Source organism: Mustela putorius, unplaced genomic scaffold (assembly GCF_011764305.1).
Source record: "Mustela putorius furo isolate JIRA1106 unplaced genomic scaffold, ASM1176430v1.1 tig00003869_pilon_pilon_pilon, whole genome shotgun sequence".
In the NCBI taxonomy this organism is placed as follows: Eukaryota; Metazoa; Chordata; class Mammalia; order Carnivora; family Mustelidae; genus Mustela; species Mustela putorius.
In genome coordinates this window covers 22116330-22143448 of record NW_025422021.1, presented here as the reverse complement: position 1 = coordinate 22143448, position 27119 = coordinate 22116330, and the positions used below count along the sequence as shown (strand labels likewise).

Genomic DNA, 27119 nt, shown 5'->3' with positions numbered 1-27119 from the left:
TTTTTTATATACTCTTCTATCCTTCCTTTCTTTCTTGTACTCCAAGCTCCTCCACAAAGTTTCTGAAACTCTGTTCATTTTTCTTCAAACATTTTTTCTCTGTTAATCAGAGTGGGTAGTTTTCATTTCTTTTTTATACTTTCTATTTCTTTATTGAGAGTCCCTATTTGTTGAGTCATTTTACCTTTAAGTTTTTAAATGTATTTATTAAAGTAGCTCATTTGGATTAGTTGCCTACAAAATCCAACTAGTGGGCTCCTGAGCATGTCCACTGGCTACGTATTTTTCTGAATTTGGGTTATTCTTCCCTGTTTTGTTTTGTTTTGTTCTTTGCATGTCTCAAAATTTTTTGTTGAAAACTCTATGATTTTAGCTAAGTATATAGCAATATTGGATCAATTCTGGTTTTCTTCTTGAAAGCTTTTCTTTAAATTGCTGGAAATTAGATCTCAGAATCTGTTTCCACGGAGCTATGTGGTCACTGATATCTCTGGCAAATTTTCCTATCTAATATTTATTTTTTAGCCCTGTTTCTAAAAAATTACTAGACATGTATAAAATAAATATAAATTCTAACTTTTTCTTTCTGCATTAGTAGCATGGCAAGTGATTCTACTTTAAAAAACCAGTCATATTGCTAATCTTCTCAAAGTTCTTCTTTTGTTTCCAATTTCATGGGAGGAGAACTGAGTTGAAGAATATAAGGCTTTGAGGTTGGGGAGTGGGGAGTAATAGACACCACACTAAATAAAGTTCTTTTAACTGAGACTGGCAATATTTAGAACTAAAAAACTAGGTCATTTTTTATAGTTTGTTAGACAGTTTTAGACTGTTATTCTTCATAGTACAGTAAGATGGTCATAATACATGTTCTGGTTTGATGTCAGATATTTGCACAATATTGTAATGAAATCTTTTTATCGTAAGAAACAGAGACTCACTAAATGCAAACCAGGAAAAGAAAGTATTGGGGTGACTATGAGAAACAGATAGTTCATGGAATACTAAAAAATGAAGTGTATTCGGGCTTTGTGGGGAGAATAGGAGCCCTGAAAACATCAGGGCTCTCTCTAGCTCACTTGTTCTCTCAATTCCAAATTTCCAGGAAATGAATCTGATTGGCATTGTTATAGATTATGACCAATGGTCTGCAGTGAATTGGTTACATTTGAATCAGGTCTCTCTGGCTGATACCATGGCCAGATGCTTGCAGGAAGCTTGCAGGGCTGCATACTTCAGTGGCTGTGGATATAAGTACTTAGAAACATGTCTATTACACTTACCAGGTGTTTGATGCCTTAATGATTTTATAAAGTTGTTACATTCTCAGGACTCTACGGTGTTCCAAAAAACAGAGCAACCTGGATACTTTGGATGGAAAAAAATGTAGGTAACTCTTATTTAATCTGCTTGACAAAGCTGAGTTTCAACTGCTTTTCCCAAAACATAGAATTTTACCTCTCAGTGTGGTAACTTCATCCCAAAGCACATGCAGCCAGTCCTTCTCACACAGTCCCTCCCTCATAGAGTGGCAGAGATAGGTCCTCTTAGCGATAAGATTTAAAGCTTTTCTCCCTTGGGAGGCTGCGCCACAGAAACCTCTCCTCTGCTCTGTAATAAGTTATCTCACCTCTCTACATTGAACCTCTAGTCCCATCTTTTTGTAAGTACCTCCCTATATTACTGATTCTATGCTTTCATTGTTAGAAGTCAAATTCTTTGAAGGACTGAATAAAAGGATTAATGAGTGTTGGCTTTTCTTGGTGTGGGAGATACTTTAGTAGTCCAAGGCACTATGGAGTTATATATATATAACTATATATAGTTATATAACTATAACCTCAATAGTTATACAGTCATAACTATTACATGTATCCTGTCTTCTAGGAGAGGAGGCTTACACATAAATAACCATACCATGGGGTAGAGAGTGACACAATAAAATACTAAGACAGAAATCACCTTCTCCAGAGGTGCGAGTAAGGTGGGGGGAAATTTTCAGAAAGGCTTTAGAGGTACCAGTTGGGCTGGGCCTCTAAGGGCAGGGGAGGATTTGTATAGTCAGAGAATAGTCTGGAGGTGGCACACAGTCGATTCTGAAATCCTGAGCAGAACTATTATTAAGCTTTAGCAGCCATTCTCAGGACCAGTTTATTTCACTGCTCTCTTTCCTTCATTTGCCACCTGCCTCTGTTTTAACATCCCTTTTAAAAACAAACAAAAAAAGCAACTATCAATTAGTGTGTTTTTTGGAATTCTCGTATTTACTTCTTCTACCTTCTCCATAGGCTTCCAAGAATGAGAAAGGAGCCAGTGTTTCTGCTCTCCCCCTTTCCCTTGCTGCCTCTGCTATTATTTTTCAGGAATACTAATCATGATGAGCTAATATGAAAATAACAAACACTGGAAAGTTACAAAGTTTTCATAATCGTGAAAGGTTCTGATGGACTTCTTCCTGAGATGGTAACTGAAAAAAAAAATCCTTTTGATTTCTGCAATTTACTTTTTTTTTTTTTGAAGGTGATGCTCACCAAAACCTCTTCAGTCTTTAGAACTTTGCCCTAAATCCACATTCAGTCAGGCTCAACAGAGACCCCTCTTCCCACACTTCTTCCCAGTAGTAAGACCCACCTACCTAGGTGGTTTGGCTAGCAGGTTAAATGCTTCCTCTTCTCAAGTTGTTCCTTTGCATTAATATGGAACCTCTGAGTGAGAGACAATGGTTTCTACCCTTCACTGGAAATCTGGAATTAAGGAACTGCAACTTGCAAGTATAAGGCCCTTTTGTAGGAGAGAAATTTACTGACAAAATGAGTTAGGATTTTGAGAAGAAAGTGCAAAACCTTCAGAATCTTTTCAGTTGTATTCAAGGGCCAGGATATTGAAGGTTAAAAAATAAAAGCCTTAAGAAATTCCCTTCAGGGGTGCCTGGTTGGCTCAGTGGGTTAAAGTCTCCGCTTTCGGCTTAGGTCATGATCCCAGGGTCCTGGAATCGAACCCCGCTTCGGGTTCTCCACTCAGTGGGAAGCCTGCTTCCTCCTATTTCTCTCTGCCTGCCTCTCTGCCCACTTATGATCTCTGTCAAGTAAATAAATAAAATCTTAAAAAAGAAAAAAAAAAGAAAGAAATAAAGTCCCTTCAGACTGTTTTTTTTTGGTGAGAAGAAAAGCCAAAAGATGGAGAGGGAGGTAGGCTGAAGAAGAGTGGTTTCACAAATGGTCAGGTATGTTGTAAGGTGTAGGGAAGAAAAATTTTTGGAGGAGAAAATAACATATTATCTAAGGGAGAAATTATGATCAATAGAGGATAATCCTGGGGAGACAAGACGGCCCATGTTTGGGAGTAGAAATGGATAATGAGTCTAGAACAGAAGAGTGGCACTCCTTCGCAGTCAGGACTAAAGTAAGTGATTCAGGTATAAAAATTGAGATCGGGTTTAGGAGAGTTAAAGAGAGAAACCTCATGATGGATCCTCAGTTTATAGAACTGGAAGAAGACAAAGTACAGTGGGGACTTGAGAAGAGCAGAAATGGGACAGGTTGGGAGAAGTGCCTTGGATAATGTCCCTGCTTAAGTGTTCTGTCTAATCAACCTCCTGGTGAAGAAAGGAATTTAGAGAACTGGTGAAGACCCAGCCAAGTCTGGATAGCATAGACTTTCACTGGAACAAAGTGATTTCTTAGCCTTTATCCAGCAAAGCATGGTAGTACAGGAGCAAGTTCAAAAGAAAATTTTCAACTGCAAATAAGAATTACAAAAAATAACTAATAATAATAATGTCAAATAGCAACATTTTAAGGGACTTTATTCACAAATTTTAGTGACATTTTAATCACTGCAAACATGGAATACAATATCAAAATACTCATCACATGTGATCTGAGAAAAATACAGAAAGAAAAGATTACTGGAGTAAAAGAAAAATTAATTCTTGTTTTCTTCTTTCTACGCTAGCCCAAGGCAAGAATAAAGGAAACATCAGTATAATTCTTTCCATTAGACACATCTTCTATTCATTATTATTAGATGTTTTTTAAAACCAAATCATTGGTATCTTCTTAGTACATTAAAAATGAGTCATACAATTTGCATTTTATTTTTTCTAATTCTCCAAAACAAACACACATACAAAATCCAGAAATAAAAAGCATGATGTGCAAACTTCCACGATGGCAAGGCATGAGACAAGCACACACTATGGTCCTTGCTGATTCCTTTTCCATTTTAGAAATATTTAGGGGGAACATTCATATGTTCAACTGTTTTCTTCCACAGATCAACCCTGCAAAGGATTATCAACTAGGTTTAAATTTTACTACAAATTGTGAGAGATGTTTCTCCAATCAAAGCACCATATTAAGTCTTATCTATTTATGTAATTTTCCAATTATAGTAAGATAAAAACTAATAGCAAAGCATATTATTCAACTTAAAATTCCATACAGTAGTTAGACCTATGTAGCTTGCACACACACTCATCTGTTTCTCTCAATAGATATTTGTATTTCCAAAATCCTATCAGCTTTTTCACAAAATATGGTCCCTTTAGGGTGGTAACATAAACATTGCTTTCTTACATCTTACTAACATGGCAAAATCACCAAAAGAATGTCAGTGGTTACATTAGAGAGCTATAAAATGCTTAAAAGTGTAATATTTTCATGAAGACCCACTTGAATAGCCAGTATCTAAATATCAAAGTTATTTACAAAAAAACAGCTGGTATTGACAAACAAGCACAAAGTGACTAAAGGAAAGCAAAGAACTTGTTATTAAAGCTCAAGATTTTTCTGTGTACTAACTGCATGTCTCAGTTCATTTCTTTCTCAAATTTGAGGTAAACTGGAAAATACCCAGAAAACAGCACCTCTCAACTGTAAACTATTCTCTTTACTCTGTGAGATCACCAGCAGGCATGAAGAATCGACTTTGTCACCTGTCTTTCCTCACTCTGAAAACTCTTAGGGGAAAGAGCGCGCACCTGCCAAGCTCACAGTGCATAATGTACACACAGGTGGGTCTTTAATAAAAATCCTTCAATGGCGAGATTAGAGGTTTGCTTGGAGAACCAGAGAACACATCATCTGATGTGATGACTCAATGATAACTAACACAATATACGTCAGCCTGTTTCCTTACCAAAATATCATTCCAAGGAAATATTCTTTGAGTCTCCTTGAGGTAAGTCTGTTAAGTTTTTAGACCCAACATTTTGAGGCAAGATCCGCCCCCAGGGAAAGGGGAGTGGTTGAACGAAAAACAAGTAGTATTCGGGCGGATCAGCGACGTCGGGAAGCAGCGAATTAAGAGATGGCGTGCAAACTCACCTGGAGTAGCAGAAGCTGCACACATGTCAAAGGTCAAAGGTCAACGTCTCAGGGGCTCGCCGTCGCAGGAAAAACGAAATGCCCACTCCTAGACTCTCATGGATTCGAGGTGAGATGAGGGACAAACCCTACCACGCACAGCTGGGGTTGGCAGGAAGCCAAAGCACAAGCTGCCTCGGGTTTCAGAGCCAGCATGCAGGAATCCCCCATGTACCTCTTCCCTACAGCCCCTCCCGCTCGCAAAGCCTGAGACACCTTCAGCCTCACTCCCCACCTTCTTCAGGCCCTCTCGCTCTTAACAGCATCGGTCTCTATGGCGACCTGAAACCGCAGTTCGCATTGGCCGGTTCAATATGAGGGCCGGGCCAATGGGGAGGGCCAGCCTTCTCCTTCCGACCAATGGGGTTGGCGGGGAGCAGGTCCGGAGACGGCGGCGTGCTGACGTTCCCGGGAGCCCGGGGCTGGCTGGGCAGGCGGGCTGGCGGCTGGGCGGGCGGCGGCGGCGGCCTCTGGGCAGTAGAGGGGGCTCCGGGGCTGAGTCCGTGTCGACGCCGGCTGCGGAGGCGGCACCATGGGCACCGGGTAGAGGGGCAAGTTGGCCACCGCCGCCGTCGGGGGTGGTGGGAGAGCCGCTTCGGGGGAGGGGGCGGGTGGGGGAGGGAGGGGCGGGCAGCCGCTCGGCCGCGGCACTTTTTTAATTTTTTCGGGTGCCGCAGCGGCGACCCCTCGGCGCAGATGTCCCTGATTCTCCGAGCGACGACGGGCGCAGCCTAACCTGGAAAGTAAGTGTGCGAGCTCGCGGGAGGGCACGAGGACTCCTGCCCCCGAGACCCCCGGCCCTCGCCCCCTCGTGCCCGAGCCCGGACCTGCCCGTGAGGGGCGCGCGGGGGGACGGGCGCCTCCCTCCCGTTACTCCGTCCCCACCGCCTCGCGGCCGCCTCGGCTTTCCTGCCCCGCCTCGTGTTCCTGCCCGCACTCGCCTGCCTGCTCCCCTCCCCCCGGCAGGCGCACAAGTTTCACCCTCCATTTGCTTTTCCCGGCTATTACTCTCCCGGGTCTCCACTGCACGCCGCGCAGGACCCTCCCCACGTTGGCATTTTCGGATCCAGAGCCCCCGGCCCCGAACTTCAGCGCCACGCAGAACCCTCCCGGACGTCTGCCCCGAGGCTCCCCCGCTCTTGTCCGCCTGGCACGCCGCCCCGCGCCCCCAACACCGTGGGGTTCCCGCCTTCCCCGGCCCTCGGGGCGGTCTGTGCGTCCCTCCAGCCCCAGATCCTGCATCCTGGCCCCCATCTTTCCTCCCACGCCCCGGCTCCCTGCGTGGTCTCGCGTTTGCCCTCGGAGTCCCGCGCTCCTGCAGGTCCTGCCCACCCCGCTCTGGCCAGCGCGCCCCTCGCTCTTCCCGGCGTATCCTCACGCTCCACCCCTCCGGGTTACCGAGCCCGGAGCTTCCCCGGCTGCCCTCCTCCGCCGCCGCTTTCCCCTCACCCTGCCAGGAGTTGAAGCGGAGCTGCGGCACCCCCCCCCCTCCGCAACCCCCAAGGGGTTCTGGTGTCTCTGCCCACCGCTCGGGCTGCCTGGCCCTCTCCCTGTTACCCCGACCCGGGAAGCAAGGGGTTGAGCGGCGGGGCTGGGATTTGGCTGCGTGTTGGCTGAGTGCGACAAATAGCGAGCGCGGGCAGTAGAGGCGCCGCGGCGGCCGTGGCCACTCGGGGCGCAGCAGTAGGCAGGTGTGTGTGTCCAGGGGGGGAACGCGCGCCGCGGGCTCCTCGGCTGGCGACAGATTGTGCAGGAATGCGAGGAATGCACCAGGGGCATAGTCCACACGGCCCGTCGCGGCTGCACTAGCGCCTTCCCGGCCCAGCTCTCGCCACGCAGCCAGAGGTCACCGGAGCATCTTCGGAGCTGGTGAGCCTAGCTCCACTCCTCTTCTTCCCTTAACCTCTCTCCCTGCGGCAGAGAGGGCGCGGAGGGGAAGCGCGGCAGTTCTCGGGCTTTAGCTAGCCGTTTGCCTGGGTTTTGCTGCATTGGTCTCAGGGACCGTGAATTTGAGGCGGTTGGTGGTGGAGCCAAGGTTATTGATCGTTGCACAAGGTTCTTGGCAAGTTTGGTTTGCAGGGTTTGAATAGTGCCTGGTTTTTACGAGGGTTTTCTGAAAACCTTCAGGAAAGGTGCCCAAGGTTCTTAGAGTAATGAGCTTGCAGCCAACGCATTTTAGCTCTATCAAAAATGTCTGTTAATGCTCACGGATAGGGATGTACTGCAAGAGAGAACTTGAATGCATCACTTTGCTGTCATAAGAATTGTAATTTTTTTCTCGTCATGCTGGGTTGTGTTTAGACCTCTTATAATACATAATGAATAGAAACAGAGAAGCAGTGTTTGGTCAGCGATGGGACAGATAGAACTGTCTGGTACAGTTAAATTCGGGGCGTGTCAGTTACCACTGGAAGTAACACAGGGACAACGCAATCATGTATATTTCGAGATGCGATTTATTAGTTGAGGTCGCAGTTCTTTTTGTTACTAAGTTTGAAAAAAATAAATACAGTCTTCCAACTTTTAAAGAATAGTAATTATACAATCAGTAATGATTCATATACATTTTTGGTCAAATTTTATTTTCTTTAATGCAGAAAAACAAATTTTTGACAGAGGGTGCTTTTCTAGAATTGGGCTTAGATTATTTTATTTTAAAAGGGGAAGTAGAAGACTGCTTTTCTCTTTGAATACAATATATTGATATGGAAGTATCTTCTTTTCTGGTGCCTGTGAAGCACTTATGGAAATGGTAACATAAAAATGAGAACAACTGATGTCCAAAATAAGGTTTCTGGATGTTGTAAAGCATACTGTGTGTGTCTTTGTTTGACACTTTGTTTTGGAGGTTGAGTTTACTATATGCCTCTCCACACTTGGTTATTTTTGTATCAGATTCAGGAAAATAATAGGTTGATGGTCTCAGCTGTCTTCCAGTACCTACTTTGTATGGATCAAATGCATTGAAAAGTACAAGATGAGAATCTTTTGGTTAAGGATTCAGCAGAAAGGAAAAATGGAAGAAAACAAACAAACAAAAAAAACTTTGCACTGGGAAAGGTTGTGTCTTCTGCCTGCCACATTGTTTTTCAGGTATATACTTAATCTGTAGATATTATAATTTACAGATTTAACTCTAAATTAGAGTTAGTAACATAGTATAGGATACCGGGAGGTGTTTATAGATGCCAACAGGAAACTTGTTATGTAACAATATCACATTACAGCAGAGTTTAGCACCTGCTTATTTGATTTGATGTGAAGATTAGAAAGTAAAAGCACATTCAGTTTCCCTGCTACATTAGAAATTGAAATAACTGGTTCAGGTGCATAGATAATGTATATAAATGTGCAGATAATTTTACCTGCTTCAAGTAAAGGTAGGCTTTCACTTAGAAATATATTCTAGTTATAGATATTTGAGGAGAAGTTTCAAAACTAGTAACATTCACAACCAATAACATAAGCTGTGTTTTGGCCAAAGTATACTCCCTCACCAACCCCCACTATTATGTAAGGAGAAGGTGCAGCATTTCATGTATTGTATGTTATACTGAAGATCCTAAATTGTGGATCTAGGTGTCCAGTTATCTTAATTTTTTTTTTTAAGATTTTATTTATTTATTTGACAGGCAGAGATTACAAGTAGGCAGAGAGGCAGGCAGAGAGAGAGAGGAAGAAGCAGGCTCCCCACTGAGCAGAGAGCCCGACGTGGGGCTCGATCCCAGGACCCTGGGATCATGACCTGAGCCGAAGGCAGAGGCTTTAACCCACTGAGCCACCCAGGTGCCCCCAGTTATCTTAATTTTTACCTATGCTGTTTTTGAAGGAAGATAGTGGAGTGGGGTAGTAGGGATGGAAAGCAAAAGAGAAGGTAAGCAGGAAGTAGGAGCAGTTGGTATTCATGGAGGGGGTGGAGGGATGTTAATACTGCATTTATAAGCTGAATAAGCCAAATCTACTTCATCTACTTCTGTAATTCTTATATATTGAGACTTTAAAAAAAAAAACTACTCTCAAACTCAGTTTAATAAAAACTTTAGCAATTGTATGACCTTGAGTATTTGAATTAAGTCTATATTAATTCAGAACTGCAGTTTTTTTTTCTTTTCTAAGCAAACTGGGAAAATAAATTTAAAACTTTTACATTCACTTAATTAAAAAATCCAGTTATTGCCAATTTTAAAATTGAATTATTTCCTTGTTGTTGGCCAAGAACTGATTTAAATAGAGAATTTTTGTATCCTAGATGATGCGAATAACTTGAGAAGTCCAGTCTCACTGGACTGCTTTGAAATATTAAGATATTTTGAGAGTGCTCTCTAATATTCTTCTCCTGTTTCAACCAAGAGGTAAATCCCTAATTTGCTTATTTGTAAAATGGAATCGTAGTAATGAAGTAATATTTTCATTTTTAACTGGAAGATAAAATAGAGGTTATTATAGGGTTATTCTAGGGCGTAAACATTCATGGAATTATATGACACTTTGGGAAGTTGCCTTCACGCCTTCAGTGTACTGGGAGATAATGACTTCTTCAATGTATTAAATGGTTTTGTAGTGCCTTTCCTGCACTGAAGGGGGAAGAAGAATCTGATGCAGAACACCAGTGGACTGATTGTGTTTGGAAAATTAGGTAACTGTTTCATGCCCAAACTGTAACTACAAATAGCTTCAGAGTGTGAGAGTGAGGAAGTAAAACTTAAAGCATAACTGGATGTAAGGCTTCATAAACTGCCAGTACTCAGGAGGTCAGTTTGATGGCCAGCTGTAAGAAATAACAGGTTTCTTTTAGGATAAGGAGAAAAGGCCCGTTGGTCACAAAGAGCAATCATTCATGTGCTTGCTGGTTTCATTTGAGAAGTTGTATGACTTTCAAATATTGTTTAGATTACCACTTTAGTAATTCAGTGGAATTATCTTCATCTTTTGGGGGCTATGTTATCATAATTAGATTGAGGATTTTATATGATGTTGCTTTTCAGTTTGCTGCAGACATTCCATTTGTCATTGATCTAAGTTGTTTTCTTTCTTTTTTTTTTTTAAGAGTTTTTATTTATTTGACAGACAGACATCATAAGTAGGCAGAGAGACAGGCAGAGAGAGGGAGGGGGAAGCAGGCTCCCCGCTGAGCAGAGAGCCCGATGTGGGGCTCGGTCCCAGGACCCTGGGACCATGACTCGAGCTGAAGGCAGAGGCTTTAACCCACTGAGCCACCCAGGTGCCCCTAAGTTGTTTTCTTTTTATAACTTAGATTTACTTTTATTTGGTACACTAATGTTAGCTACAGTCCTGATCATTTTATTATTCATAGTCTTGATGATATTATAGTTTATTTGACTAATACATAATGATTCACTGCAGATGATAAAATGTCATTAGAGATTGATTGTAAATATTTTTTTAAAGATTTTATTTATTTATTTGACAGACAGAGATCACAAGTAGGCAGAGAGGCAGGCAGAGAGAGAGGAGGAAGCAGGCTCCCTGCTGAGCAGAGAGTCCAACGTGGGGCTCCATCCCATGACCCTGAGATCATGACCTGAGCTGAAAGCAGAGGCTTTAACCCACTGAGCCACCCAGGCGCCCCGATTGTAAATTTTTACTACTATAAAATATATAAATCAAAATATGGAAGTGTCTGCATTATTTTAAGTCACGTCATTGTGAAACATTTTTCTTGAACTGAATAATGCCTGCCGATTGGGTAGATGCCAATCCTCGTAGGTAGATAATATATCATATAGCCCTCATAAAGAACTCACAAATGAAGGGTTGGGGAGGGAAGGGGCAAGCGAATCAATAACCCTCTTCCTTCAAACAGCCAAGGCATATTTGGCTTCTGTGATTATTGTCTGTGTTAAATATAAACTTGGTGAGTTGTAAATAAATTTAAATTTTGTAAATTTAGTGAGTTGTAAAGGGAGTTTATTCTATTCTTCCCTAATCTGGATCCCCTCCCTAACCTCCCTTCCCTCCAGCACACACACACCATCACCACAATGTATATGTCTGCTTGGAGAGGCAGAGAAAGCCCCTTTTCAGGAACCACTTGATATAGAAGTTGGTGCTTTGTGTTCCAAGTTCAATTTAGAGTGGATGTGAGTTTTTGTCATAAAAATGGCATTATATATGAAACTTGAGTAAAATGTGTAGTTGAAGAGGGATTATCAGAGTTATTGTAAAGGCTTTGGGGGCCTGGTCTGGAACTTGGAATACTGTTTTTCATAGACACCCACAACTGACTTACAAATTGACTTAAAACACTGGGTAAGTAGTGTTTGAAATTCTGGTCCATTGTAAGCTCTCTCTTAAATTGCAGACATGAGGGGGAGATGAAAAGCACCCTATTCCAGAAATTAGGAGATCTAAATCTATGGTGACAAACCATTTAAAACATTTGGATTTATAGCTTTCTCCTTTTGAAAATGCCAGGGTTTGGATTGCATTGATCTAAGATACATTTCAGCTCAAGGTTTCCAAAGCCCCCAGTGTTGTTGTTTGTTTGTTTGTTTTGTGTTTTGTTTTTTGTTTTTTTAAGAAAAGGTTTCCTAAGCATTCATTTATGTAATGAGTCCCGTTTCTCCTCCTCATACAAATCATAGCAACAAGATAGTTGGGGTTCTCTTTTGAGACTTTTGAATCTCATGTTCATCTTAAATTGTTGTTTTTCCTTTTTTTAACAATGTCATTTTGGGAAGTGAGGGGAGGGATCAAAATATACAGTGTTTTCAGAGTCTTGATTGTCTACCTCCACCCCTCATCCAGGATTAACTATGGCAGTTTAGGCCAGAAAAAGTCCTTGGGCTTTCACCTTGACACTGAGAGAATTCCATAAAAAATGTCATTAAGGCAGTGAGTGAGGTGTGTGGTTAGTAGCCAGACTGTCATAGTTCAGTTCTGTTTATTTGCTAGGTATGTGACTTGGTACACTATATAATCCCTCTGGATCCCATTTTTTTTTTTTTTAAGATTTTATTTATTTATTTGGCAGGCAGAGAGGCAGGCAGAGAGAGAGAGGAGGAAGCAGGCTCCCTACTGAGCAGAGAGCCCGATGCAGGGCTCGATCCCAGGACCCTGGGATCATGACCTGAGCTGAAGGCAGAGACTTTAACCCACTGAGCCACCCAGGTGCCCTGTGGATCCCATTTTTAAAACGAGATCTCATTTACTCATTTGTAAAACAATGATTAAAAATATCATTTTTATCAGGATTAAATGAGTTAATATATGTGAAGCATTTCAAGCTCTGGGGCAGCTTTTAATACATTAAAGTCATTATTCTTCCATTGTGGTACTTAATAATACTTTTGTTTTTTTTTTAATTATTTGACAGAGATCACAAGTAGGCAGAGAGGCAGGCAGAGAGAGAGGAAGGAGAGCAGGCTCCCTGCTGAGCAGAGAGCCCTTGTGGGGCTCAATCCCAGGACCCCGGGATCATGACCTGAGCTGAAAGCAGAGGCCTTAACCCACTGAGCCACCCAGGCACCCCAATAATACTTTTTTAAAAAGCTGTATTTATTTATTAGAAAGTGGCAAGTGGGATGGGGGTGAGGGAGGGGGAGAGAGCGAACTCGAGCAGACTTCCACTAAGCACAGAGCCTAAGGTGGGACTCCATCCCAGGACCCTAAGATCATGACCTAAGCCTAAAGGAAGAGTCAACACTCAACCAACTGAGCCATCTAGGTGCCCCCTTAATGATACCTTCTACTGTATATCAGGCAAATTAATGGCTTGCTTTCTTTGATCTTAGTCAATAAGATTATGAATCTAAACATAGTATTTCAGGGAAGAAATAAACTCCTAAAGAGAAATGATGATCTTGACAGTTTGTAAGAGATTGTCCATAAGGAAGAAAATCCAGCAAAATAAATTAAAAAAGGACCTTTTTAAAATAGGGAAGTTAATACTTTTTTTTGTAGGTAGGCAATACGTAGAGGCATGTAAAATACTGCTAAACCAACACACGTAAGAGATTTGGTTCAACATTCCTTAGTAAACTTATGTTTAAAAGGTAAAGACTGGGGCACCTGGGTGGCTCAGTCATTAAGTGTCTGCCTTTGACTCAGGTCATGGTCCTGGGTTCCAGGAATCCAGCCCTGCATCAAGCTCCCTGCTCAGCGGGAAGCCTGCTTCTCCCTCTCCCACTCCCCCTGCTTTTTTATTCCCTCTCTTGTGGTCTCTGTGTGTCAAATAAATAAATAAAGTCTTTAAAAGTAAAAAAGTAAAACATAAAGACTGATAATCATGTATTGCTGGGGTCAGAGTGGAAACCTTGCAAAATGTAAAACATACATTTAAATAAATAACTATTGCATTTGTAATTCTGAGTAGGAGTCATTTTATACAATGTCCTTGCTAGTCAGTACCTGAAGAAAGTGCTAGTGTTAATCATTTATGGACTCATGCACCTAAAGCTTGTAAACTAACTTTTAAAGCTGCCTTTTCTGTCCAGAATAGATCACACTTGAAATTGGCAGGAAACAGCCAAACCAGGAAGGACTAGAAGAGACCTTTGGAAGATATTTGATGTAATAAGCCAACAGACAGTGGTTTAACAGATATAAAGAGTATCTAATTCTAGACCTGGCTGTACTACTAAGTTGTGTGTATCTCATGAGTGAGTCATTTAACTCTTGGGCTCTAGTGTTCTCGTGTATAAAATGAGGGAGTTGGACTAGATGCTCTCTAGAACTCTAGTACTTATATTTATTTTGCTGTTCTTAGAACATTATGCATTCTCATTCCATTTCATTTTTCCCTCAGCAAAAATGAAGACTGTCTTCTCAAGAATTTCTTATAATTTACTCTTTGGGATAAGAGGAAAAACTTGAAGTTGTATACCTGAAATGCTCAGCTCATAAACATGTATTTGACCCTGTACTGGCTGAATTAGTAGCCAGCTTCTTGGATTCATTTGTTAAGTCGGTCTCCTGAGCACTTTTGAGTCATAGCCCCTAATTGAGACTAAATTTTCTGGAAGTTGGATAGAAACAGAAAGGGATTTAGATAGTGTAACGAGGGGACTAGTCTGTTAAATTGAGAAAAACCCACTTACCATTTGCTTTGATTTGTTCTCAAAGAAATTAACTGGGCAAAGTTGTTCCTCTGAAAGCATCTTGCTTTTCCATAAATACTTTATGTGCCTAGGAACTCCCTAATTCATATCTTATTAAAGAATATAGGTATCTTTCTTCTAGTTCTAATCTCTAAATATGGACAACATATCAGTGTTCAGAAACTAGCGGATTTCAACAGAAGGATGCTGTATTTGAATTTGTGCTCTTGGGTTTGTATAGTTTTGGGTTTTGTTTTGTTTTGTTTTTAAACAAAAACTCGATTGAGGAGAGCTGCTTCTAGATCCTGCCCCTTACAAAGGGGGGAAAAATCCTTATAGCACTTATATAAGTATACATCCATAAATAGTAGTTTAAAAATATTGAGATTGTTTTCCTTTGCTAATGCATTAAGTACATTACTTTCAAAAGGAGAATCAGTTATACTACTAATGCATGCAATAGTAAATGAACTTTCAATGTCATGATCAAAGTAAACACTTGAATAGGATTTCCAGTTTCCATACTTTCACAAGAATTAGAAACACTCATGTAAAATAGAAACTAGTAATAACCACTTTGAAGTGAAGTACGCCATATTTTCCTGACACCTGTACCTTGGATTGAATGGGGGAAAAAGGACTGATTTAGTTGGAAGTAACTTCTAATTCCTGAGTACCAACAGGGATCCAAACAAGGGGACTGAACATGATTAGTGCTTCATATATTTACTGGAACCCTACTGTGGGTGAAGTATTATGTTCTGTTTTGAATACCTCTTATTTAAAAAGATACAGGATTTATTTTAGCTCCCTTCAAGCAATATTTATCAGTTCCCTTGCTCTTTATCAGACTGTGCTAGGCCTCATGGCCAAGTAATGATTTCCCCCAAGAGTTTTGTAGTCTGTGTTGGATTCAGTATTGAAAGTCTCCATCTTTAAGGAATCTGTGATTAATTTTACAATGTAGTTGGGAAAGATAAGACATATGAACTGGAAAAAAATGTCCTAGAAAACCTTGGTATATAAACAAACATGCAAAATTTTTCTTTAAGTGTTAAGAACGAGCCATAAAATGACTTTATATTAACTAGGCTTTAGCTAAATCTACTTTTTAAGTATGTGTTACTTGATACATTGCCAGAATCTGGATAGACAGCTGCTGCATTAACCACTGTCAGTGGCTTTCATTGGGAAAAAACCTTTTCATTGGAAAAAGTGCTCCCTTACCGAAATTAGAGATTTCAGAAAAGATTTTAATCATGAACTTGATTATTTTGGTTATAGTTCTTGGAATACTTTACCATATAGTCTATATGAAATAATTGATCATGGTGAAAATGAAATATTTGTGGAAAAACCACAATTTATTTTTCAAGACTTGCCATTTTAAGGAAGTTCTTATTTTCATACAGCAGTACTTTGCTTTATTGTGTTTTGTGCTTTTCTTTATTCTTTATGCAATTTGTGTGCCTTTTTAAGTCCAAACTTATTATCTGTTATTGAAAATATTCTCTTCCGTTGTTATGAATAAACACAAGAATGCTTTGAAAATCTCTTGTGACATCTGCTAGAATACTCTCATTGAATCTTACCTTGCATCTCAGACTGATGGACTGATGGGAATTTTCCACTTATTGTCAATTTGTCAATGACTGAATAAGCAGAAAAGTCAGCTTTTTTAAGGCACTGAAAAAGGAATCAGAAAACCCAGTTGGACTTGCACAAGAACTGTTATTATTTTGGGATCTGTGACAACTCAGCTGTTAAATGTCTAATTCAGACTGTCGGCAGATGAAAAATATGTGTTGGTCTGAAATCTTTGTACAGTGTATTGGCAGGTGTCCGTCTTCAAAAATATTGTTGTGGGTCATTTGATTGGAGCTCTGAACACAATTTTCCATAGAAGCAACATAAATCCAGAAATTCACTATCCTAAGATGTAACTGGAATATATTGGTTCTAGGATTCCCATCCTTCTCTGAGGTACTCAATAGTAGGGACTTTGTCTTTTTATATGACTTACTCTTGACCTCTAGTCTTTCTAGATACTTTGTATGAATAAGTTTGTTTTTTTAAAAAACATTTTTAAAAATACTTACTTGACAGAGAGAGAGATCACAAGTAGACAGAGAGGGTGGGGGGGAAGCAGGCTCCCTCCTGAGCAGAGAGCCCAATGGAGGGCTTGATCCTCGGACCCTGAGAGCATGACCTGAGCTGAAGGCAGAGGCTTGACCCACTGAGCCACCCAGGCACCCCAACATTTTTTATTTGAGTATAGTTGACACACAATATTGCCTTAGTTTCAGGTGTACCACATAGTGATACAACTTCTCTATATGTTGTATGATGCTCACCCCAAATGTAATTATCTGTCCCAATCCTGTGCTTTTATTCCTTATGCTATGTCTTTTATTCCCATGACTTATTCATTCCATAACCGGGAGCTTGTATCTCCCACTCCCTTTACTCGTTTTGCCCATCACCTCTCCCATCTGGCAACCATCATTGTGTTCTCTGTATTTATAGGTCTGATTCTGACCTTTGTGTCTTTTTTGTGTTTGTTTTTGTTTTTTTAGAATCCATATATAAGTGTGGTCATGGTCTTGTCTTTCTCTGACTTATTTCACTTAGCACAATACCCTCTAGATACATCTATGTTTTCTCAGATGGAAAGCTCCCATCCTTTTTTATAACTGTAATATTCTACTATATATATATATATGCTACATATGCTCTAACTATTCATCTATTGATAGGTGCTTGGGTTGCTTCCATATCTTGGCTATTGTAAATAATGCTGCAATAAGCATAGAGATGCATGTATCTTTGTGAATTAGTGTTTTCATTTCCTTTGTGTAAATACCCAGTGGTGGAATTTCCGGATCATGTGGTATTTTTATTTTTAATTTTTTGAGGAACCTCCATACTATTTTCCACAGTTAGCTGTACCAGTTTACATTACCACCAACAATGCATCCTCACCAACACTTGTCATTTCTTGTCATTTTGATGTTAGCCATTCCATTCTAACTGGTATAAGGTGTAACTCATTGTGGTTTTCATTTTCATTTCCCTGATGACCAGTAACATTGAACATTTTTTCACATATGTGTTGGCTCTCTGGATGTCTTCTTTGGAAAAGATCTATTCAGATCCTCTGCCCATTTTTTAATAATCAGATTAGGTTTTTTGGTGTTGAGTTGTGTACGTTGTTTATATATTTTAGATATTAACCCCTTAGGAGATACATCTTTTGCAAATGTCTTCTCCCATGAATGAATGAGTTGTAAATTATGATTTTGGAATACCTTCTACTACTTTTGGATGAACTTCTGTCTGCAACCTTCTTTCCTTCTATAAACTACTTTTAGAAACTGGTTTTAGACCCTCAAAACTGTTTATCATGCATATTTCAGAGGGAAAACTGCATCTGCCTTTTTAAAGAGATTACCTTTGTAATACAGCTTTCTAGATTAATAATTCATTATTTCAAATTCTTTACTAAAAATCATCAATTATGGGGCACCTGGGTGGCTCAATGAGTTAAAGCCTCTGCCTTTGGTTCAGATCATGATCTCAGGGTTCTGGGATCGAGCCCCCCGGATCGGGCTCTCTGCTCGGTAGGGAGCCTGCTTCCCTCTTTCTTTGCCTGCCTTTCTGTCTACATGTGATTGCTCTCTCTGTCAAATAAATAAGTAAAATCTTTTAAAAAAATCATCAATTAGAAGATTTAAAACAGATTGATTCATGTCCATATTAATTTTAATTGCCTGGATTATAACTGTGGTGCCATGAATTTACATAGTGCTCTTTCTCAGATATCCATATGCAGCCATCAAGTACCAAGACCAGCTTGGTCAGGCTTTGGCACTTTCTGTGTTCTTATCTTTTGTGAATTAGTAATAGCTTTTATATACTCACCTGACGAATTGAGGTCAAAAGTAGGTGTAATTTTAAATATGTGAAGTTTTTCAAAGGAAACAAGTTGCTAAAATGGTATAATTCATACTATAAAAATACATAAACATTAGAAATATTATTAACTTCCATCATTACAAGCATCCCCCATCTTGCCTTTTTACAGCTGCACCCTCACTTCTCTTTCAATATCTAGCAACTAATATCAATATCTAGCAACCAAGTGTCCTCCATTTCTTTGATTTTCTCATTTTAAGAATGTTATATAAATAGAATCATATAGTATGTATCTTTGAAGGTTTTTTTGCTTATTTTTTGTTTTTACTCAGCATAATTCTTTAGAGATTCATTCAGGTTGTTACATGTATAAGTATCTCTTCTTTTTTATTGCTTTGTAATACATAATATGAATTACCAGTTTGTTTAATCATTCACCTGTGGAGGACATCTCAGTCATTTTTAATTTATAATAATTTTCAATTTATAAATATAACTGCTATAAATGTCTGTATACAGCTGTGATTTCTTTGAGGGAAATGCCCAGGAATGCAGTTGGTGGATTGAATTATATATGTATTTTTGAAGATTTTATTTTTAAGTAATCTCTACACCCAACGTGGGGCTCAAACTCACATGCTTCTCCAACTGAGCGAGTGAGGCACCCCTGAATTATAAATTTTTTGAAGCTTTCTTTTGGTTATTATACATTGAATCACATGAGACCTCAGTAATTTAAAAGTTAGGTAAATTATAAACAGCTGTCTATAAAGTCTATAAACATCTTGTCTGTAAATATATATATATATAAATTTTCTTATTTTTCTTACTGATTTTATAAATACTATCTACTACAAGTTTACCTCATTTTAAGCAAAACTCCATCATTCGTTTTAAGTGGAAATCATGCAGTTGCTTTGTAGCAATTTCAGTATTTTTTTCTATTTTGTTTTGGACAGCCGGTATCTTCAATTTCTGGTAACAATACTGTATTTTTAAATGCAATTTTTAACATTAGGTTTTGTTCTGTATTTCATCTGTGTTGGATGTAAGTAATCATAGGTAATGTTCTTTCAAAAAAGTTGTTTATTGTGTACCACGCTAACAGGCAAAGTGGGTATGTACAGTAAAGACAACAGTATCCTTGTAGGTGACTGGAATTGATGCAGTTGTCAGGTGGAAGACAACAAGCATACCTGATATTTTTAAAGGCAAGGATTCTTTCTTCCTGAAAAGAAGACATTTTTTTTAAAGCACAGTTTTCTCACTTTCTCCCTTTCTCTCCCTACCACCTGCTTTTTGCATGACTATATACAATTTCTGCCAGAAAAAAATGTTGAAATTGTGTCTGGCCTAAATAAAGTCTTTACTATTGATAATTTGATTTTTTTAATTAATGTCCTTTCTACCTAGAATGTCAAATATGTTTCTCTTCATAGTTTAAAATACCACTAGATCATTTAGTTTTATATCATGTTCTGTATTATATTTTTAGTCTAATATTTTTTATCAATGCTTTTAGCATTCATAGTCTTCCAGAATCATAGCTGAGAAGACAATTGATGGCCATAAGCAATCCTGAAATACAGTTTATACAGTAACATTCTTTTTTAACACTGTGCTTTTAAAGATTTGATCCTTTCTTTATATTTGAATGATATATCCTCAGTGCCCTTGAATTTCCCAGCAGTATGATCTTCCCAACAACTTGTATATTTCTTGAAGGCTTTTCTCTAGGTAACTAGTATTCCTTCTCTGCCGAGTGAGCCCATGGTTTTTTTTTTTTTTCTTCAAGGTCTAACTCGGTGACCCTTTCATAGTGAAGCCTCCTTTGGCCCATCATTTCTTAACACTTTGTGCGTAAATGTGCTATGAACATGTGTCACATTGTTTTCAAATTTCTGTGTCTCTTTTTTCCTAGCTGTGTTGTAAACCCTGGTCAGGTTAGAGCTGTGTCGCCACCATCATTACAGCTCTGACATAGCAATGTGCCTGCCATATAATATGTACCAGATGCCTGCTTTGGTGAACGAACAATTAAATTCTTTGTTTATAACCTTAGTTGTCCCTGCCTCCCCTAACCTTCTGTAACTCCTGGTTGTTTACCCTGCAGGATGGCTTCAAACTCCTTAGCCTGCCTACCATTTAAGTCCTTTTACAATGAAAGCCTAATTAGTGTACTTTCTGAACCTTCCACATCTGCAAAACGAGTTTCTACACACTGTCCCTTGCCTTCCTGCACTCCACATTTAAATCTTTCACAATCCTCCAAAACCTAGTTCAAATATATCCTTTTGTGAGTGACCTTCTAGGACCACCCTGGCTGGCTGTCCGCTCTCCTCCAAATGTTTTTACTTGTACTCTGGCTTTTAAACATAATCTCACCATGATGGTTTTTCTCTTGTCTCTTTCTCCCAAGTAGATTATAGTCTACTGAGGGAAGGGTCCTTGTCTTGCACATTCGGTATAACCAGTGACACATTTCAAGAAGTCATTCAGGAAGTAGAGGTTGTGTCTGCTGGTGATGCTGGCAAGTGGAATTAGCCTCTAACTTAGGCATACCCAAATGTCCATGAAAAGGCAGTCTCTCATTTGTCCTTCCATTAATAATTATTTGCATAGCACCTAGCATTTAGCGGTCTTTAATATGTCACTTAGATATTTTGGTGACCTCAGTAGCCAAATAACCTAGATCCAAGTGAAGTTTTGATTTTTTAAAAATTCTTGTTTTTTATTTAAATTCAGTTAATTAACATATAATGCATTAGTTTCAGGGGTAGATGTCAGTAATTTGTCATGTCAGTCTTACATAATATCCAGTATTTATTACAGCACGAGCCTTCCTTAATATCTGTCACCCAGTTACCCCATTCCTTTCTCCTCCAGCAACCCCCTCAGTTTGGTCTTTAAAAGACTCCATCTGTGGGGCGCCTGGATGGCTCAGTGGGTTAAGCTGCTCCCTTCAGCTCAGGTCATGATCTCAGGGTCCTGGGATCGAGTCCCGCATCGGGCTCTCTGCTCGGCAGGGAGCCTGCTTCCCTCTCTCTCTCTCTGCCTGCCTCTCCATCTACTTGTGATTTCTCTCTGTCAAATAAATAAATAAAAAATCTTAAAAAAAAAAAAAGACTCCATCTGTGAAATAGTCTGTATTAAGTGAGAGTTTGCTTCTCTAAGTTACTGTCTTTTATTTTTATATATTAGCACCACGTATGAAAAGAGTAAAACCTGTGGCTGAGAAAACAAACTTTTACCTCTTTAAGTTTTTGTTTAACAATGAAAAGACTATCTACTTCTGAAGCTACAGAGTTGTGGTGTCCATTATGGTAGCTACTGACCACATGGGCTATTTAAATTTTTTAATTAAAAATTTAGTTTCTTGGGGCACTGGGTGGCTCAGTGGGTTAAGCCGCTGCCTTCGGCTTGGGTCATGATATCAGGGTCCTGGGATTGAGTCCTGCATGGGGCTCTCTGCTCAGCAGGGAGCCTGCTTCCTCCTCTCTCTCTCTCTCTCTGCCTGCCTCTATGCCTACTTGTGATCTTTCTCTGTCAAATAAATAAATCTTAAAAAAAAAATTCAGTTTCTTATCCTCACTGGCCACTGGATTTTTAACTGCTGGATGACTATATGTGGCAAGTAGCTGTTACAATGGGCAGATACAGAGTGTTTCTGTCATTACAGAGAATTCTGTTGGAACTGGTGTAGAGAGTAGCTGGGACCAGCTATAAATAAAGAAGAAAATTATAGATGCTTTTAGAGTAACAAAGCAAAATAGCATAGCTTTACAGTCTTTAAAACATTTATATTAATATTCATTTAATCTTTATAATAATTGTAAAATAGGTAATCCTCTACCTTCATTTCACATGCAAGGAAATTGTGAACATCACAGTGGGAAATAAAAAGAGTAACTCTGAAAGGGCATTAAAATATACTGTAAGCTTGTGGTTCAGTTCTTCATACTGAAAACAGTTGTTATTTAATAGTAAATAAATATTTGATTAATGAATTATGGAATGTGTTTGATGTACATGAATGTGTGTTATTTTTGCTTTCACTTAAAATTTCACTAAGTTAAAAAAAACTCAATTCATTTCCTTTTGAAATTTTCAAGAGAGCTCAGTGAATCATAGTCAATGACCATTTTTTTTTTGAGGCCCTGTGGTAGGCATGAGGAGGGATGTGGAAATGATGCAGAAAAGGCCTAATTCTTTGTTAATGTCCTACACTAAGGATATTTGCTCTACAAGTGATACTCTAGTAGCAGTTGAACCTCAGAGATCCCAGAAATGTCACTACTGATTACAGAAAAGCTTGATTGTCTTCACATATGTAGCAACTTCAAGCCCACCAGAGCCCAGAGCCTTTTACTCTCCTCTATTCCATTTACATGCTGAGACCTACAGGGACAGCAAAAGTATAGAAGGCAAAGAACTTGTCCTCAGGAAGCTTGTATTAAAACTTTTACATAGGGACGCCTGGGTGGCTCTGTTGGTTAAGCGGCTGCCTTCGGCTCAGGTCGTGATCCCAGCGTCCTGGGATCGAGTCCCACATCGGGCTCCTTGCTTGGCAGGGAGCCTGCTTCTCCCTCTGCCTCTGCCTGCCACTCTGTCTGCCTATGCTCGCTCTCGCTTCTCTCTCTATGACAAATAAATAAATAAAATCTTAAAAAAAAAAAAAACTTTTACATAATTCTGGGGACAAAAGAAGGAAAGTACTTGTGCTTCCATTTGTAGTTTTGCTTTGAAAATTTTAAAATTAGGGGCGCCTGGGTGACTCAGTCTGTTAAGCATCTGCCTTCGGCTCAGGTCATGGTCTCAGGGTCCTGTGATCAAGCCCTGCATCTTGCTCTCTGTTATGCTGGGGCCTGCTTCCCTCTCTCCCTCAGCCACTCCCTCCGTTGGTGCACTCTCTCTCACCCCTTTCTCTTTAGAATAAATTAAAACAACTTTTTTTTTTTAAAGAAAATTTTAAAATTAAAAACTGCCTGGAACACATAGATATATGGGTATATGGAATTTGTTAACCCACATGCACAATAGTAATTCATTTAGTATATAGACTGTCCCCTTGCTTCATAGTCATAGGGAAGTTAAAGCAGAGTCCTCCCCCTTCTCTTGTGTTTTCCATTAATGCTGACTTAAGACCCAGACATTTCTTTTTTTATAAATTTTTTAGTTAAATTTTTTTACTTAAATTCAATTAATATATAGTGTATTATTAATTTCAGAGGTAAATGTCAGTGATTCATCAGTCTTATATAATATTCCATGCTCATTGTATCATGTGCCCTTCTTAATGTCCATCACCCAGTTACCACTTTCCCCCAACCCCCAAGACCCAGACATATCTGATTTTAAACATCCATAATTTAACTTCAAAACAAAAATGCTGATGTACAATTTTAATTGTTTTAAATTGATATATCTCAACATTTCTTGTTTTAAATATTTAACACCTAATAGATCTATGCAACATAGGCTATGGTTTTATTTCTCACTGCTTTTAAGAAACTAGGTGATTCACTCTCTTCATGTGAACATGTAGGCCGTAACTTGTACAGGCCACTTCCCAGCTCTGACTCAGTTTGATTGTAAAGACAGGAGAACTGATAGAGTCTGTTTGAAGATAGTTTTTCATTCACCTTTTTTGGATTCATTTTAACTTTCAGTTTTGTACTAAGCCTCTTAAAGCTTTCTGGAGCAGAGAACAGAGCTGAGGAAGAATGCATTTTTATTCTGTATCTTTTAGAAACCATTTGATTTGATAAGCCATATTTAAGTTTTGGCTGTCTTGTAGAATGAGTCTGAATAGTTTAAGGCTGTTTAAATTTTCAATAATCAAAAGTGTTTAAATGCTTTTGTTAGGTTTAATGTGGAAACAAATGGAATTACTTTTCAATGACTAGTATTATTTTTCTTTGAAATAATGCTTAGTTTGATAAATGGTAGTTAATAGAAGAAGGAAATTATCCTGATCTTGTAACTATGAATAAGATTGGAGAAATATTAAAATAGGCATTCATTGATATTTAGGTTGGATGCTACTGTTTATGTCAAATCAACTAGATGAAGAGACAAATCTTACTTCCAGTGTGTCTCCTCTCATATGTGTGATGAGCTTCTGTTACTGCAGTGATGTGCACAATTTGAAATAAAGCACAGTTCTTCGTGTCAGCACTTGAAGGCTTTTTTTTTCACAACAAGCAAAATGTTAGACATTTCAGCATGAATAGCTCTCATGATCCAGAAAATACGAGCAGACAGTTTAATTGTTCTTGACTGTAAAAATTAAATCTGATACTAAATTTAATCCAGGAATCTATTCATGTAGGATTTTCCCTTATTTTAAACAAAAATTAAACTTGCATGTCTAAGCAACTATATTGATAAAACATTCAGAAGAAAATTCATGCCAAGTGATTTATAACCCATCTTTACTCACCAATTATTATTAATCCTATTCTTTGACTTCCTCACTCCATCCATAGCCATGCTCACACCACTTTAGAACTTTTCTTCTACTAAACCCTCTCTTGGGCCCTGATTATTTCTTCTTGACCTCTAAGGTCTTGAAAGATTCTGCTGTCCTGGGTGGCTCTAGTAGTGTTTGTTGAAAGGGGCTTGGACTGTCAACCTGGGACTTAGGGTAGGACCAGAGTCTTGAAGCTGTGTTTATAACAAGCATGGTATTTTTAACTTAGACTATTCATGAAATAGGGTGACTTAGCTATCATGACAGGAGTTCCCCGATGCGGTGGGCTTTCACTGGTGTCCTAAGAATGACAGGCTTTTCGCCCTGCCCTCAGCAGTTTGAGGCTTTGTTCCATAGTAGAGATAGGAAAGGAGAATCAAGGCAAGATTTTGTGCCTTTCCTACAGCAGCTGCTGTTCCGGTGCACCAGGCTTGCACCTATTGAGAGGTTCTCTAAGGACAACCTGAGTGTGGATTCACCTCTTGACTGCAGCCCTGCAGGATTCTGTGTTCTCTTGCTTGCCCACATTCATACTTTTCTGATTTGCTAAAAATTCTAACTCATTTCTTACTGGCATTCAGCAGCATCTGCACAAGTAAGTCAGTCTGTTCTTGGAGGTGCCTCTCATCCTTTAATTCCAGGTTAATTGATTATACTGAGGTTTCAGCTTTTTGATGGGTTGGAGGAAAATTGTGAATTAGGAGATTGGTTGGTGCCATCAGGGTGAGGTCTCTGATTTTCCTTCCTATCTCCTTGAAGAAATGTTACAAGTACTATTTATAGCTGCTTTGAAGAATATAATCTTTCTACTTGAAATGCCAAGAATCCATGGCCCCACTCTTTAAATCCTTTTATTGGAGCTTTTTAAATTTTTTGGTAGCTTATCATCCATGTCCCCACTAAGTTGTGTACTAAATGTCATGAAACTGACTTTATTATTTTTTGTTTTATTCTTTTTTTAATCTTTAGCGCCCCCAGAGTACCTGACACAGAGTAGGCGCTCTGTAGATATTGTAGTAACATTTTAACTTAAGTGAGGACATTTTTTCTTACTGTATTTAATGATGGCAGCATATTCTGTGTCCTGCCCACATCCCATGGCACTCACCATTGTCTTCTGACCCAGTAGCTTCCTCCTGCAAGCCCTTGGCACTTTTATCCTGAAGACTTTCTCTGCCTCTAGCCAGCATTAGCTCAGGTGAAAAGTGCTAGGAGTGTATCACCTGTAGTTATCACCCTAGCAGCCCTCAACCATTAACAAACAGGAGCTGGACCAGTAGCCTCTTCACCCCATCAGAGTATCTCTATAGCCTGCCCTCTGTAGACTTCAGAAGTCCCCAGCAAGCATGGGATCTACCTGATCACAGTAGTGACCTGCTCACTAATGCACGCTGTATTTATGTCCTTCCCTGGCCTATCCCACTTGTCCAGCTCCCACGTCAGTTGTTTGTACTCAAATCCTTGGGGTCTCATTCACTATGGAGACTTTAAATTTACATAAATATTTAGACACTTGAAGTAGTTCTATATATTAGAAACAGTCTGCAAAATTAAGGAGACTTGAGTATAGGCAAACATACGTACGTACGTACATGCATACATTTACTTATTTATGGGGAGCAGTTATAGTTTTCAGATGAGATCGAGCATACTCGGGGTGGTATGGCCGTAGACCAGTTAGAGCTTTCAACAGATTTTTGTTTTTTTTAAGATTTTATTTATTTATTTGTCAGAGAGAGAGCGCAAGAGTGCACAAGCAGGCAGAGTGGCAGGCAGAGGCAGAGAGAGAAGCCGGCTCCCTGCTGAGGAAGGAGCCTGATGTGGTACTCAATCCCAGAACCCTGGGATCATGACCTGAGCCGTAGACAGTGGCTTAACCGACTGAGCCACCCAGACATCCCTTAACAGATTTTTAAATGGTTCTTTATTTCTCCTTTCCCCAAAGAGTTAGGATAATTGCAATAAATGAAAAGAAATATCCTTTTTTCTCTAAAGAATTTAGAGTAACTCCCTTTTAAAAAAGACTGGTATACTGATTCTATTTAGATGTGATGAGGAAATCATTGGGGGCATTGTAGGTATACATGTGATCAGATCTCAGTAACTGAATTTTAAAGATATGATTTCAGATTACATTGATGTTACTGGTTATGTCCATGTGGCACAGCAGAAATGTGTCACATTTTACAGTTTCTTTCCTATGCTTTTGAATTGGGGCTCATCCTCGGAAGTTTTAATTGAAGTAAAATAGTGTTAGTCTTGGAATAGAGAACTTCTGTTTTAAATATAGGAAAATTCACTATACTG

At 39.4% G+C, this 27119-nt stretch overlaps 2 protein-coding genes across 3 annotated transcripts in view; one reads left to right on the top strand and one right to left on the bottom strand.

Moving 5' to 3' along the window:
* The window catches only part of CCDC148 (coiled-coil domain containing 148), a 235562-nt gene extending 229921 nt beyond the window's left edge, over window positions 1–5641 (bottom strand). Inside the window, exon 1 of the mRNA XM_004743903.3 lies at window positions 5328–5641. Within this exon, the coding sequence (XP_004743960.1) occupies window positions 5328–5352 (25 nt within the window). The 5' untranslated portion in view covers window positions 5353–5641. The remainder of the gene's footprint in view (window positions 1–5327) is intronic.
* Window positions 5642–5989: 348 nt separating this feature from the next.
* PKP4 (plakophilin 4) overlaps window positions 5990–27119 on the top strand; it is a 245229-nt gene continuing 224099 nt past the window's right edge. The window contains exon 1 of one of the 2 annotated variants that reach the window (XM_004743897.3): window positions 5990–6109. The gene's annotated coding sequence lies outside the window, so the exon portion shown is untranslated. Of the gene's footprint in view, window positions 6110–7076; window positions 7236–27119 lie in introns of those variants that run through there. The other variant, XM_004743898.3, reaches the window with a different exon arrangement.